The sequence below is a fragment of the Macaca fascicularis genome, chromosome 7 (assembly GCF_037993035.2).
Source record: "Macaca fascicularis isolate 582-1 chromosome 7, T2T-MFA8v1.1".
In the NCBI taxonomy this organism is placed as follows: domain Eukaryota; kingdom Metazoa; phylum Chordata; class Mammalia; order Primates; family Cercopithecidae; genus Macaca; species Macaca fascicularis.
In genome coordinates this window covers 118864469-118879445 of record NC_088381.1, presented here as the reverse complement: position 1 = coordinate 118879445, position 14977 = coordinate 118864469, and the positions used below count along the sequence as shown (strand labels likewise).

At 45.0% G+C, this 14977-nt stretch overlaps 1 protein-coding gene and 1 long non-coding RNA gene across 2 annotated transcripts in view; one reads left to right on the top strand and one right to left on the bottom strand.

The window, feature by feature from the left end:
* Positions 1-272: 272 nt before the first annotated feature.
* On the bottom strand, positions 273-2935 carry LOC123574522 (uncharacterized). The gene is made up of 3 exons (XR_012415789.1): positions 2846-2935; positions 508-549; positions 273-405 (listed from the first exon to the last, which is right to left on the bottom strand). It is a non-coding gene; the product is annotated as an uncharacterized lncRNA (long non-coding RNA).
* A 5717-nt stretch (positions 2936-8652) lies between these two features.
* PYGL (glycogen phosphorylase L) overlaps positions 8653-14977 on the top strand; it is a 41803-nt gene continuing 35478 nt past the window's right edge. The window contains exon 1 of the mRNA XM_005561235.4: positions 8653-8963. Within this exon, the coding sequence (XP_005561292.1) occupies positions 8721-8963 (243 nt within the window). The 5' untranslated portion in view covers positions 8653-8720. The remainder of the gene's footprint in view (positions 8964-14977) is intronic.

Here is a 14977-nt window from a genome sequence, read left to right as displayed (position 1 = left end):
GCTGGGACTACAGGCGCCCACCACCTTGCCCGGCTATTTTTTTGTATTTTTTAGTAGAGACTGGGTTTCACCGTGTTAGCCAGGATGGTCTCGATCTCCTGACCTCGTGATCCCCCCGTCTTGGCCTCCCAAAGTGCTGGGATTACAGGCTTGAGCCACCGCGCCTGGCTGAGTGTTCTTTAAATCTAAGAATGTTGAAACTCCATACTTCTTTATAATTTTTAAATTTCTCCAATTTATCAGAATAATTTTTTATTTAGATTTCAATGTATGTACATCTGAGATTTTAAAACGGAGAAAATGCCATCTCTTTATGCTCTGTCTAGAGTGATAAAAATAATCCATTTTTATTTATCTTCTTCAGATTATGGCTCATCTTCTCACAGGGTTTTGCTGCATAAATATCTGGAACAAAGAAAGGGAAATGAAGCAGTGATTAAAATTGTAGTCACATCCTGCTGAACCATTCACTAGCCTGTGATGTGTTCAAATGGTGAATTCCTCCACCTGCTGGTATCAGTCCGTCTCTGCAGTTCACACATCGACTCCCTAAAAAACACAAAATGAAAATTCTGAGTGGGGAGAAACTTTACATTTTCATCTTAAGCTGGAAACGTATGATGACTCCAAGACTGAGAAACTATCATTCAATAAGGTGGAGAAGGAAATGGAACTTCTAGGAAGATAGAGAAATGGCTGTTATCATTTGGCTTCTAGACAAATGCAAGACATTCTTTTCTTCCTGTGACCTCAGCTACCATCTAAGATCTGGGCTACTTGTTTTTTCTTTAGCATAGTCTGCCTTGTAACTTCATGCAAATATGATGCCTTGAGCTAGTTTAAAGGTTCTGGGTAAGGCAGATGCCATGAACTGAATTTTTTATACCATTAGCAGCGAGCACAGTACCTTGTATACAGTGAGTACCCATTCAATGATCGCATTGTTGATATTCCAAGTTGGCTAATACCCAGTTCTTCTTTCATGACGCCACAGAAGTCCTATAGTCATGGTTGTAAAAACTGGGTCAGGGTGTAAAACAGCCATTCCCACAGTAAGTATATGGGCTTGTACTTAAAGGTAAGACCAGAAGCAGGAAGATAAAGAGAAGAGGGTGGTTCTCAGAAGATAGGATCCTGGGAAGACAAGGTGTTTTGTTATTCTACAGTCAATTTAGTTCACTGTAAGTGTCCAGCACAATGCTGGACTCATAGTAGGTACTTAACAAATATTTTCCTAATAAATCAATAAATTAGAAACATTGAATTTGAAAAACAGAGGTAGGTTATGCTATGCAAAGCTATGCTCAATGAACTATAATCTATTTAATACAACAAGAACTGCAAAAAGAAAAGCCCTCATTTGTATATGAGATCAGCCTTCAGTATATCATCAGACTCCCAGCGTCCATCCTAGGAAATATTAAGTGAAAGGGAAGTTATTTTCTTCCTGTATTTTTGTATGTTTTAAGCTAACACATGTTATCTTTCACTATCTAAGCACCTTACTAGTTAGAACTTTAACGATGGATAAACAGCTTAGAGAAGTTAAAGTATTTGGCATCTGAGAACTTGGGGTCTGTGATTCCTTAGGTTTACCCCCAAAAGGGAACAAAACTCTAAAAATCAATAATATTTTTATAGAAGTCTATATGTTTTATATACTTAACGCCTGCAATTAATCAATCATGTACAAAGGGCAAGTCAAAATGTGGGCTCAGTGGAGGGTTTGCATGACAAAGGCCCTGAGACAAGGCAGCAAAGAGGCTGTCCGTTGTGCACATCGCATCACGGTTATCTGCTGAAACCCTGTGCTTAGCACACTTTGCACTTCCTTTCCTTGGTCAGGATTTGTTCATATCGCTTTGCAAAATTGTGCAGAATCACTCTCCTCATTTGTTCCCATACAGAGGTGAAAGCTTGGCCAGGCACGGTGGCTCACACCTGTAATCCCAGCACTTTGGGAGGCTGAGTTGGTGGATAATCTGAGGTCAGGACTTCAAGACCAGCCTGGCCAACATGGTGAAACCCCATCTCTACTAAAAATACCAAAATTAGCTGGGTGTGATGGCATGTGCCTGTAATCCCAGCTACTCAGGAGGCTGAGGCAGGAGAATCACTTGAACCCGGGAGGCAGAGGTTGTAGTGAGCGGAGATCGTGCCATTGCACTACAGCCTGGGTGACAACAGCAAAACTCCATCTCAAAAAAAAAAAAAAAAAAAAAAAAAAAAAAAGGTGAAAACTTTTTCTGGAACATGTCTTATTGCATTAGTAATAACTCCAGTGGACAAAGCAAATACAAACAGTGTATAAGCTCAGATGTGCAAGGAATGCAGCTTTATATTTTTTGTATTAGTTTAACTTCTTTTTTGTTTTGTTTTGTTTTGTTTTGAGGCAGAGTCTTGTTCTGTTACCAGGCTAGAGTGACTGCAGTGGCACCATCTCAGCTCACTACAATCTCTGCCTCCCAGATTCAAGCGATTCTCATGCCTCAGCTTCCCAAATAGCTAGGACTACAGGCGTGCACCATAACACCTGGCTAATTTTTGTATTTTTAGTAGAGTTGGGGTTTTGCCATGTTGCCGAGGGTGGTCTCAAACTCCTGGCCTCAAGCAATCCTCCGGCCTCAGCCTCCCAAAGTGCTGGGACTATAGCTGTGAGCCACCTCGCCCTGGCCTGTATCAGTTTCAGTTTAACTTCTAATGTAGGGTCTCATTCCTCCAGGGAAGAAATTTGATCTCAAATTCAGTCAACCAGTCTATTCAACTGAGGACCCCTCAACAGGGGTTCCCTGTGCTAAGGCCCTGGTGGCAGGAGCTGGTGGAGGGAAGCCTCTAGCCTTGATACCTCTCCCTTGGGTGTTCTCTGAATCAGTCTTCTCTGAATCAGTCTTCAGCTCTGGGGATTCGGCCAATAGCTGCCCTGCGCCTCCCTGGGGATGAGGAGCCTTTGTGCACCTTGTCCAAGACCTGACTACCGAGGACCTCCAGGCAGTCACTTCCTCGTTGGGCTCTTCTCAGGAAGCAGAGCAAAGTCCTGCGCACTTCTCGGATACTCAGCCTGCCTGGGATTTCTGCTACCTGATCGAGGAAGCCAGCTCCAGGATCCTGACTCCAAGACCAGTGACGTCTCTACTCCCCACACCTCCGTGTCATCTTCCCATTACTGCTTAATGTGTCTCCTGAATGTTAACTTGGAGTTCAAAACCAGGAAGGCTCACATCTTCCTCAGAGATTATAAGCACCTCAAGTGGGAGGGAGATAGTGAAAAAGTAAACCATCAGGAGAAAATCAAAACACTGGTTAATATGTCAAAACATAATCCTAACCCAGAAGTTTCCATCTTAATAATGCTTTTTCCATTTCCTGGCACTTCTCCACCTTCTCCACTCATATCTTTTTGAGCTTAACCATCTTTTTTTTTTTTTTTTTTTTTTTTGAGACGGAGTCTTACTCTATTGCCTGGGCTGGAGTACAGTGGTGCGATCTCGGCTCACTGCAATCTCCGCCTCCAGGGTTCAAGCGATTCTCCAGCCCCCCGAGTAGCTGGGATTACAGGCACCCACCACTATGCCCAGTGAATTTTTTGTATTTTTAGTAGAGATGGGGTTTCACCATGTTGGCCAGGCTGGTCTCGAACTCCTGACCTCATGATTCGCCTGCTTTGGCCTCCCAAAGTGCTGGGATTACAGGCATGTGCCACAGCACCCAGCCAAGCTTAGCCATTTTACAGAGTGAGAAGGACAGAGAGCTTTGTCCTTACTTTGCAGAAGTTGAAATCAAGGCAGTAAGTGATTCTCCAATCTCAGCATATTCTACAATAGGCATATGAAGGCTGTCAGTGATTTGAGGGAGAAGAAGAAGATAGGCTGGAAGTATTTCAGTTTTCCTGTTCAGGAACTCCCACTGGACTATGCCTAAGAATTCAAACTACTATATCAATGAGCAGATCAAATATGACAGGACCTGAAAGTGTCAGGAACATCCTCTTGTTTTGAGACAAGCCAAATATACTCAGGTAATGAGTAAATGGTCACTGTCATAGCCAATTATAGAGATGGCAATGCAGTCAGCTGCATTTTCTGCAGACACTAAGGGAATTCAAAAGTAAAATAAATCTGGGTTCTCAGTCATCTTTCTAAATATTTGAAACAGTGGAGCCTAGATAACAACCTTGGTTAACAGATTCATACATTAAATATGCTGAGTGCAGTGTACTCAAATTCCCTCGCTGAGCGTAAAGTTCAGCCCATTTTTTACACCACCCCTCTCCAGAGTGTAAGTGACCTCTCCATGGGGCCACTGTGGACCTCTGGCATTTCCCTGGATTGCAGAATGATTAGAAGGTCAAAAACCAATAAACAGTACAAAACAGGCCAGGCACGGTGGCTCACGCCTATAATCCCAGTACTTTGGGAGGCCGAGGCGGGTGAATTACCTGAGGTCAGGAGTTTCAGACCAGCCTGACCAACATGGTGAAACCCCATCTCTACTAAAAATACAAAAAATTAGCCAGACATGGTGGCACATGCCTGTAATCCCAGCTAATCGAGAGGTTGGGGCAGGAGAATCACTTGAACCTGGGAGGCAGAGGTTTACTTAACAGATCACAAATCCTGTTTCAGGGGAGGAGAAACAACATTAAGGGACTTGAAAACCTCTTCCATCACTTACTGAGGTGATCTTGAGCAAGCTACTCACCTTCTCTAAGCCTCGATTTCCTCATCTGTGAAATGGAAAGAAAAACAGAACTTGTCCCACAGAGCTGACGAGAAGATTAAATGAGGTAATGCACATTATGAGCTTTGCCTGAGCCCTTGGAAAATGCTAGTAGCCACTTTGATGAATCTGAAAGTGGTATGCCACCACAATAGGCCCTGCTTTGAAACACAGTGGATATTAACCTATATTTGTTTATCTCATCTCTTTCTGTGGTGGTCACTAGAAAAGACCTCACAGACGCCCCAAGCTTCAGGAAGCATAACCGACCCGGGGCTCCAGATAGCCCTGCAAAGGCCATGCCTCCTGGGGAATGCTCCCACCAGTGACTGAGCAGAGTACCGTGGTCTCCTGACAGCAGATGTGCTCCAGAACTGCCCAGTGACGCTGCTGGATCTTCCTGGGACTACAGGGCTGTCTGAAATATGCCCTTCTACCCTTCCATCTCTCTCCCCTTCACTCTGGGTCACACTTGCATCACAGTCTGATGCTGTCTCTGGCTAGCACTCTCTATTTTTCCCTCCCACAAGCATTTACCCCAATAAAAACTCTAACATGTTTAATCCTGCCTTAGCCTCTGCTTCTCTGAAGACCCAAACTAACACACTACTTTCTCATGTTCTTTTGTATTTCCAACAGTGGGAAACTTACACTTGTCTGTGAGTTCTGGACAGTTTGTTCAGCTATCTACAAATACCACTTTGTTACAGCAGCCATGGGGAAGCAGTGGATGAGAAGCAGGAATAATATAGGCCATTGTGAGTAAGGCTGCTATAAACATGTGAGCCACTGAAATCTGATACGTTTTCAGGGATCCATAGTTTCTGGTTCTTTCTGGTCAAGAGAGGCTAAAGGAAAGGTTTTTAAAGATAGTAATTTTCTTAGTCAAGTAACTTACCCTCTCAAGGCCTCAGTGTCCTAGACTAGCACAGAACAAGCAGATGAAACAAAATTTATATCAGAATGTCAACTGAAAAAGTATCATTTACCATAAATGGAAGATAATTGTATTAAATTCTAGTTAGATGCTAAAACTTTAAGAACGTTTAGAGTCTGGACCTGCATTCTGTTAAAAATATAGATTAAAAAATGCTAACATGTTGACACAAAAGACTTTCCAGAAAGACTTAAAGAAAAGTGAAAGGGGAATAACTGTCTTGCAATGTTATTTATTTATTTATTTATTTATTTATTTATTTGTTTGTTTGTTTGTTTTGAGACGGAGTCTTGCTCAGACGCCCAGGCTGGGGTGCGGTGGCGGGATCTCGGCTCACTGCAAGCTCCGCCTGCCGGGTTCACGCCATTCTCCTGCCTCAGCCTCCCGAGTAGCTGGGACTACAGGGGCCTGCCACCTCGCCTGGCTAATTTTTTTGTATTTTTAGTAGAGACGGGGTTTCACCATGTTCGCCAGGATGGTCTCGATCTCCTGACCTCGTGATTCGCCCCTCTGGGCCTCCCAACGTGCTGGGATTACAGGCGTGAGCCACTGCGCCCGGCCTTGCAATGTAATTTATTGTCATTTAATACCGGGTCTATGGAGCACCCTAAATCACCTGGTTCCATCATGTTCTTTTTAACATGGAGATGTATGGTTCTTCCCCATATTCTATATATTGAGCATTCTACAGTTCATGATTTTTCTGCTTAGAGAAATGTTCAAGTTGGGGGCGCAGGCTCATCGACTGGATAGCGAATCAAGAAAATAATGTGTTCATTAGTTCATCATTACCCTGAGTTTCCAACAAGAATTTAGTACAGGAAAGTAGGCAGTGGAGCTGGGAGCCATCTATTTGAAACTGTCTTAAGCAAAACTATGAAACCGAGTGAGCTTGCTTTTGGTGTCTTTCATCCCTTCTTGTGTGCCCCCTAATTATTCACTCCCCAGTGCACAGACATTATGATGCCTTCTCCTGCTCAGAGACCTTTTTGGGAGGAAGACCTACTCAGACCTGGCATTCTCTCATCCCAGGCGCTACCCTATTTTTTCATCCAGCTGTTAAAGCTGAGTGACTAATTTCACAGCTATGTCCGAATGACCCATAACTGGCTTAATGCTGTGACCTTCTTGGGGGTATTCAAAGCTGATAAACACTTTTTAAAGTTATATAATTATCAAAAAAAACTTATCTTTCTGCTTTATTTCAAATTTTACCCCACAGGCCTTACTTATTTTTAAGATCAATGATTTTGATGGGCCCCCCTTCCCACTCTTAATTCAGGGTATTTCTGGCCCCATCCAGATCCAAACTCTCATGCTCATCTCTTCTATAAATACTTTCCTTTGCAGGTCATCGGTATTGCAAGAGTTGCGCAAGGCCCAATTCAGTCTCTGCCCCAAAGGCTCAAGTCCAAACTTCAGAATCTGGGAAGACAAGGATTCAGGAAATTTTGTCAGACCTATGAGATTTGAACTTTCACTTGTATGGTGAGGGTCACATTTGGTCTGAATCAATTAATCCATCACCCCCTCCCCACCACCATGTATGAATTCAAAATAATCAACTTTGGTTCAATATAAAAAAGCAAAACATATTAATATCGGTATACTAAGATTTTTCTAGAAAACTTGGCCGGGCGCGGTGGCTCACGCCTGTAATCCCAGCGCTTTGGGAGACCGAGACGGGCAGATCACGAGGTCAGGAGATCGAGACCATCCTGGCTAACACGGTGAAACCCCGTTTGTACTAAAAATACAAAAAATTAGCTGGGCGAGGGGGCGGGCGCCTGTGGTCCCAACTACTCGAGAGGCTGAGGCAGGAGAATGGCGTGAACCCGGGAGGCGGAGCTTGCAGTGAGCAGAGATCGATCGCGCCACAGCACTCCAGACTGGGAGAGAGAGGGAGACTCCATCTCAAAAAAAAAAAAAAAAAAAAAAAAAAAAAAAAAAAAAAGAAGAAGAAGAAGAAAAGAAAAGGAAAAGAAAAAAGAAAACTTCATTCTGGCAATGGACTCTTTCTAAAATAATATATTAATACTACTTAATGAGGAAGAAAAAACCTCTGACATCCTAAAATGCCAAGTGTTTGCCTTTGCCAAGGTTTAAACATACATAAACATGCATATTCAAACAAATACCACCCAAACTGGAGGTGCAAAGATCAGCCTGTACAGCACAGTAACACAGACTAGGTTGTTTTTTGTAAACAAGGCAACTAGTCCAGTGAGTAATCCCTTCATTTTCCACACACATACCCTTCTGTTTTCCCCTCCACACCCTCCACTGCGGTTAAAAGATGATTAGAAGAAGCCTAAGGTAAAAGCCCCTGCCGCATAATGAGCCTAGAGCTTCATCTCACCTGCTCTGATTCTTACTAACCTACCTCTAAGGAAGAGCGACAGGGTGCCTACCCGCAGGGTGAACTTGGGTCCAGGAGTCAAGAAACCTGAACCCTGGAGTCCTCAAAAAAATGAATGAAAACAACAGAGGCGCCCTGAGGATCCAAGCTGGGGCGGTGCCAAGGGCTGGCAAGGGAGGTTGGGACAACAGAAGTCAAACGTGCCGTCCTTCTAGATCCCGGCGCTTATGGCGGAAGCCACTCCAGGTGAGAAATCCTAACAGTCATAATGGCATAACAAATAAACATCTGCAAAACAGCAGTCTGCCAACGACGTGCTTCCCTACACAGACGTCTTCCTGTGTCTCCACACTCTAGAAGGGAGAGGCGGGACAAACGCTGCCTCCGCAGATTTTGGAGATCCAGAAGGGAGCCCCCGAACCCAGGTCCCGGGCTGGCAGGGGTCTCGCCGGCGCTTGGACCTCGGCTCCCACCCCCGAGCCCACCCGCGGCGCCAAAGCCCCAGGAGGGGCCGGGCACTTCCTCTGCCCTCCGGCCTGGATCGGGAGCCAGGACGCCAAGGGAGTGCAGCACCGCCCGAGGGGGCGGGCCCCAAACTTTCGTGCGCCTTGAAAGCGGCAGGCGCTGCAGGGCCGACTCCACCCCTGCCCGGCAGTCCCGCGCCTCCGGCCGCACATCCAGCTTTCTGCGCTGCCCGCCGCCCCAGCCATGGCGAAGCCCCTGACTGACCAGGAGAAGCGGCGGCAGATCAGCATCCGCGGCATCGTGGGCGTGGAGAACGTGGCAGAGCTGAAGAAGGGCTTCAACCGGCACCTGCACTTCACGCTGGTCAAGGACCGCAACGTGGCCACCCCCCGCGACTACTACTTCGCGCTGGCGCACACGGTGCGCGACCACCTGGTGGGGCGCTGGATCCGCACGCAGCAGCACTACTACGACAAGTGTCCCAAGGTACCCGGGGGCGGGCGGACGGGCCGGGATCCAGCCCGGACTCGGAGTCTGCGGTCGCGGTCGGGAGCGACGAGGTGGAGGACCCCTCAGAGCGGTCCCTTGCACCCGGTCCTTGCCCGAAAGTCCAGAGGAGACGTGTCTAGGCTGTGGGCGGGCAGCCTGGGGGACAGATTCGGCCTCCCCACCGACGCCGCACTCATGTCCCCGAGGTGCCACCGCCAGCGCCCCGCCCAAACACTGTGCGGTCCGCCCCTAGAAACCGCCAGGTGGGCAGAAGCCCAGGCCCCTCTTGCCTGTCCCTTCACAAACTTTTGGAAGTTTGACTCTCAGCATTTAATCAAGAGGTGACGGGCGCCTCTTGTCCTGTGTGCGGGACACTGTTCTCTGCCCTGCACACTCAGCCCTAAACAAAAGGGACAAAAGTCCTGCCTTGCTGGAGCTTGGTGTTTAGGGAGGGGAGACAAATACCGAACTGGGAAAAGGTCGTAAGTTTCAGGCCTCTCGGAGTGGCTGCTTAAGTGTGGGGCAGAGGAGGGGCAGGGTCCCGCTCCAAGCGCAGAGCTCCGCCCACCCATTCTTGTGAGTCGGGTTCCGAGCTCCCGCACTTCCGTGAGTACTGCGCGAAGAAAGCCCAGGGCCAGGCAGTGCCCTGGACTCGTACTCCCCGAAGACACACACTCCCCCCACCCTTAGCCCCTCCACCCCCGAGGCCTGCCCCCAGAGCTGCTGAGGAAGGCTGGTCAGGGACCACTTCCATCCACGGCGTGGGGACGGGAGCAGAGACCTCCCTAGGGTGATTTTGGACCTACAGAGGGACAAACTCTCTGCCTGACAGTTTGCGAAGAGGGCGAGAGGCAGTTGGGAAGGACTGGGGAGGACATGGCAGGGAAAGGGATTGTGTGCAGGCTGGAGTGAGGGCGGGTGTGAGTCTGTATTGGGAGAGGAAACTGGAGAAGCCAGGTGGAGACATATTGGAAAGAATAAAATATTGGGATACATCCCAGGGGCAGTGAGAAATATATATAAACGTTTATTAGAACTTTTTAAATATGTAAAGGTGTGAAAAAAAATGGACTATAATCCCAATGCCCAAGAAACCCCGTAAGAATTTTTAAGAAAGGAAATGAATGTAAATTCTCATAGTAAGAAATCGCAGCTGTAACAGCTTTCAAATGGAAAGTAACTCTTCTTCACCCCAAAGACCTAGGCCTCCACCAAGGTAGAAACTGCTAAAATGTATCCTTAAAAATTTAAATGCACCTTAGAAAACACTTTATGTATACATATATTTACTGTTTTGTTGTTTTGTTTTGTTTTGTCTTGTTTGAGACAGAGTCTCGCTCTGTCGCTCAGGCTGGAGGGCAGTGACGCCATCTTGGCTCACTGCATCCTTAGCCTCCAGGGTTGAAGCGATTCTCCTGCCTCAGCCTCTTGAGTAGATGGGATTACAGGCCCCTGCCACTACACCTGGCTAAGTTTGTATTTTTAGTAGAGAGGAGGTTTCACCATGTTGGCCAAGCTGCTCTCAAACTCCTGGCTTCAAGTGATCCTCCAGCCTTGGCCTCCCAAAGTGCTGAGATTACAGGTGTGAGCCACCGCACCCAGCCACTATCTTTTAAAAATTTATTTACACAGGCCGGGCGCGGTGGCTCAAGCCTGTAATCTCAGCACTTTGGGAGGCCGAGACGGGCGGATCACGAGGTCAGGAGATTGAGACCATCCTGGCTAACACAGTGAAACTCCGTCTCTACTAAAATATACAAAAAACTAGCCAGGCGCGGTGGCGGGCGCCTGTAGTCCCAGCTACTCGGGAGGCTGAGGCAGGAGAATGGCGTGAACCCGGGAGGCGGAGCTTGCAGTGAGCTGAGATCCGGCCACTGCACTCCAGCCCTGGCGACAGAGCGAGATTCCGTCTCAAAAAAAAAAAAAAATTATTTACACAAAGGGAATGCTACTAAGTACACTATACTGTGCCTCTCATTAAAAATTATTTTTAACAATTTTAAGCGGAAGGGTGGGACACTGAGCATATATTAGAAACACACACTCACGCCTCTGTAGCATTTAGCATCGTAGAGCACCAGAGAGTCTTGTATGTTTTTCCTTCACTGGCTTATGCTGTGCTTTATGGTTTTCCTGGTTCTCTGGCTAGTTTCTTCACTGGGCTCTCCTTTTCTACGTGAGTGCAGATATAAGCCAGGAATTCTGATGTGTATAAACCAGGTATTCTGATAGTGATACACTGGGGATACAACAATGAACATGTTTCATTCCACACGTGTTCATCAAATATCTACTCCATCACAGTCGTCTGTCTAAACAGGATGGTTCCTCCCCTCATAAATTAGAGCCAGTAGGTGTGGGCTCCTTTCCCACCTCCCTTGCACTCTAATAACTGTGCAGATGAATCCCAAATATGGATCCCAAGTTTGAATTCCTTTTCAAACTCTATGCGTACATTTCTAAGTGTTTAGTGAACATACTTAGATATCTTCCTATTTCCTCAAACTCAGCATGTTAAAAACTCAAACCATTATTTCTCCCAATCCTGCCCCATCTTCTGTGTTTTGTTTTGTTTTGTTTTGTTTTGTTTTGTTTTCAGGTGGAGTCTCTCTCTGTCACCGAGGCTGGAGTGCAATGGTGCAATCTCAGCTCACTGCAACCTCCGCCTCTCGGGTTCGAGCGATTCTCGGGCCTCAGCCTCCGAGTAGCTGGGATTACAGGTGTGCGCCACCATGCCCAGCTAATTTTTGTATTTTTAGTAGAGACAGGATTCCAGCATGTTGGCCAGGCTGGTCTCGAATTCCTGACCTCGTGATCTGGCCACCTCGACCTCCCAAAGTGCTGGGATTACAGGCGTGAGCCACCACGCCTGGCCTCTGTGTTTTTTATTTTAATGCCATTGCCATCTTGACAATCCAGACACGAACTTTAGTCTCACTTTTTGGCGTTCAACTGTTTGCCAATTTCTGTTGATTTCTGTAGGTTCCCCTGAATGACCTGCTCTCCTCCCTTCTCTCTTCCTGCCTTGGTGAGGCTCTAGCTACCCATTTGTTGTAGCAGACTTCTACGTGGTTATTTTCCTTTCTAGAAGAGGTAAAACTGGCAGCCTGAGGCTGAATAAGGATAGCAGACATATTTTGTTGGCCAAGACGTTTTTCAGGAGTTTAATTTTTAGCACCTATGGGCAGGACTTGCACACTCCTTTCCTTAGCCCGGTACTCTTCTTTGCTTTATGTGACCTCAGTTACACATTTATTTTCTCTGCCTAGTTCCTGAAGGCATTGGAGTATACCATCCCATCTCATTTTGTGCGTTGTAGTTTGCTTAAGCTTCCTGAAGCAACACATCTTGCCCCCTGCTCAGTTCTCATTGGCTCCTCTTGCCTGCCATAGTCCTTAAGCAAGTATTCAAAAGCCCTTCTCCGTCCAGGTGGGCCTGTTCTTCCCTTGTTATCTTCCATTACCCTCTGTACCCACCTTGCTCTCGCAACAAACCAATCCCCACTGCGGGGCCCCCAACTCACTTGCAGTGTCTTTCCTACCACATTTCTATGTCAACTCTTGCCTGACCTGCAAGTCTCAAGTTTATTGACCGGTGTTCCAGAGGTCTTCCCAGAAGTACCCAGGCCCTCTGACTAATGCTGGGGATAAAAATAAAACATATTTTAAAAATATTTGTTATATCTTCTTTATTTTATTTTACAAGGCTTTTGAAAATACCCACTTTTACATAAAATACTAGTAATCATAGTACATGCTTGTAATTTATAAGGTATATTGGAGATGCTCATATATTTTACTATTAGGCATATGTAACAAATGTTTAGAGACCATTAATTAAGAGGATGGCAAAGATCTATTTTTTAAGGTCTTATGTATTCCCAAATATAAGGAGAGATTACCTCCAAAAAGTTATTTATGAGAAAACAGGGAATCACCGTACATTCCTTCCTTATAAAGCCTGTCATGCAAGGAAGTATTTTCTCATTTGCCTTATTTTGAGCAACCACATATTTCTCAAGAAAGACTTTGAAGTATTTTTAAGAAGACTTAACTTGGTACTAATGTGGAATCATTAAAAGGGAGGCAAAGAAACTTAATACAGATGTAGTCCTTATTCCTGGGGGTATGACCTCACAGTTGCAAGTGTGGAACATATACTATATAAACAAGCTTTTTATAGATTATTTAAAAGAAAAAGGCAAAACATCATGGTTATAGAGATAATGAAAATACACACAGGGAAGGATTTTTTTTAACTGGGTAATATTATGCAAATGGGTATTTGTGGCTTAAAATACTATTTCCTGTGACAGCAGTCATCATGTACTAGAGCACCAGCCATTGCCTATGTCTGCCCCAGAAATGTACTTTCATCCAATCATTTGAAGGCATCTAATAGCTGGTGAGGGTTCTAGTAACAGCATTATAGACATTCAAACAGCTTGGATGAAAACGAAGATGATGTGTTCTGGAAAGCAGTGTTAGATGGCCCGTTAGGACATGGATGTTGACTATTTGTTGTGAAATTTAGAATTCAATTGTTCATAAAAGGAAAATGGGAAAGAATGAAATTTCCAAGTAGACATTTTCAAATAATATTTTGTTTTAAATATTTATGTGTAACTAGTGTGTTAAATATGATAATAGGCCTTTATTATACTGAATTCCGTTCACAATTTTTTTTAATGGGTCAAATTCTTTTTTTTTCTTTTTTTACTTCTTATCTTACAGAAATGGGGCAATCCCTAAAATTTGAGGTAACTATATTGGTGCATTTACAGATTTTTGCCATTTTGTTTTGTGTCTAGTAGAGAAGCAGAGGATAAATGATATGGAGAGTAAGATATTGTAAAAGGAGACGATGAAGTTACTCACTGGTTCTATTTTATTTTTTTAATTAGTAAACTGTGCTTGTATATAAAGAAAGTTTTCAGCAGGTCTGGCCGTTGTACCTCTCACCTTCAAATCTGATGGTATTTGCCTGACTTTTACCATGTCAAAAGCAAATAATGTCTAAGTCAATAGAGAAATTTCCAATTTCAATAAGAACAAACACCAGTAAACCTTAGGGATCTTCTTGTACATAAGGAATTTGCCAGTAAATAGATCTTATAGAAAAATTTGATTCTAAAATTAATTGTAGGCCGGGCGCTTGACTTTCGCCTGTAATCCCAGCACTTTGGGAGGCCGAGGCAGGCAGATTACCTGAGGTCGGGAGTTCAAGACCAGCCTGGCCAGCATGACAAAATCCCATTTCTACTAAAAATACAAAAATTAGCTGGGCATGGTGGCAGCTGCCTGTAGTCCCAGCTACTCAGGAGGCTGAGGCAGGGAGAATTGCTTGAACCTGGGAGAGAGAGGTTGCAGTGAGCCAAGATCATGCCACTGCACTCCAGCCTGGGCAACAGAGGGAGACTCTGTCTAAATAAATAAATAAATAAATAAATAAATAAATAAATAAAATTGTAAAATTTCTTGCAGTAATCAGTCAAGGAGGAATATTTTCTAGCCATGGGGTGTGTGGGAGTTAATCTTTGTGTTTCTTGGATGACTTGAGGTAGTCATGGCCAACCCACCTTACCAGAACCCACTGAGGTGCCCAATAAATATTTTATTAATGAATGGTGAGCTGTGGCAGTCTGACTTCTGTTTGTCCAAAACCTATGCTTTATTCATGAGGCTCATGAACAGGAGGGGGAAAACACAAAACGTTGAATCTAGTTAGTTAGATGAGTTTGCTTTTTTTCTCCCTGAGGGTAAAAGATACTGAATTACTTTGCCAAAAATAGTGCTTTGTCAAAACCTGGTGTCAGTAACACTTTTATTTAGACCTTCATATATCTTTATAGGAGTGTTACCGGAAAGGAGTCACCATCCCAGACCCCAAGAGAGGGTTCTTGTATCTCACACAAGAATTTGAGGCAAATCCATAGAGTAAACTGAAAGCAAGTTTATTAAGAAAGTAAAGGGGCCAGGCACAGTGGCTCACGCCTGTAATCTCAGCACTTA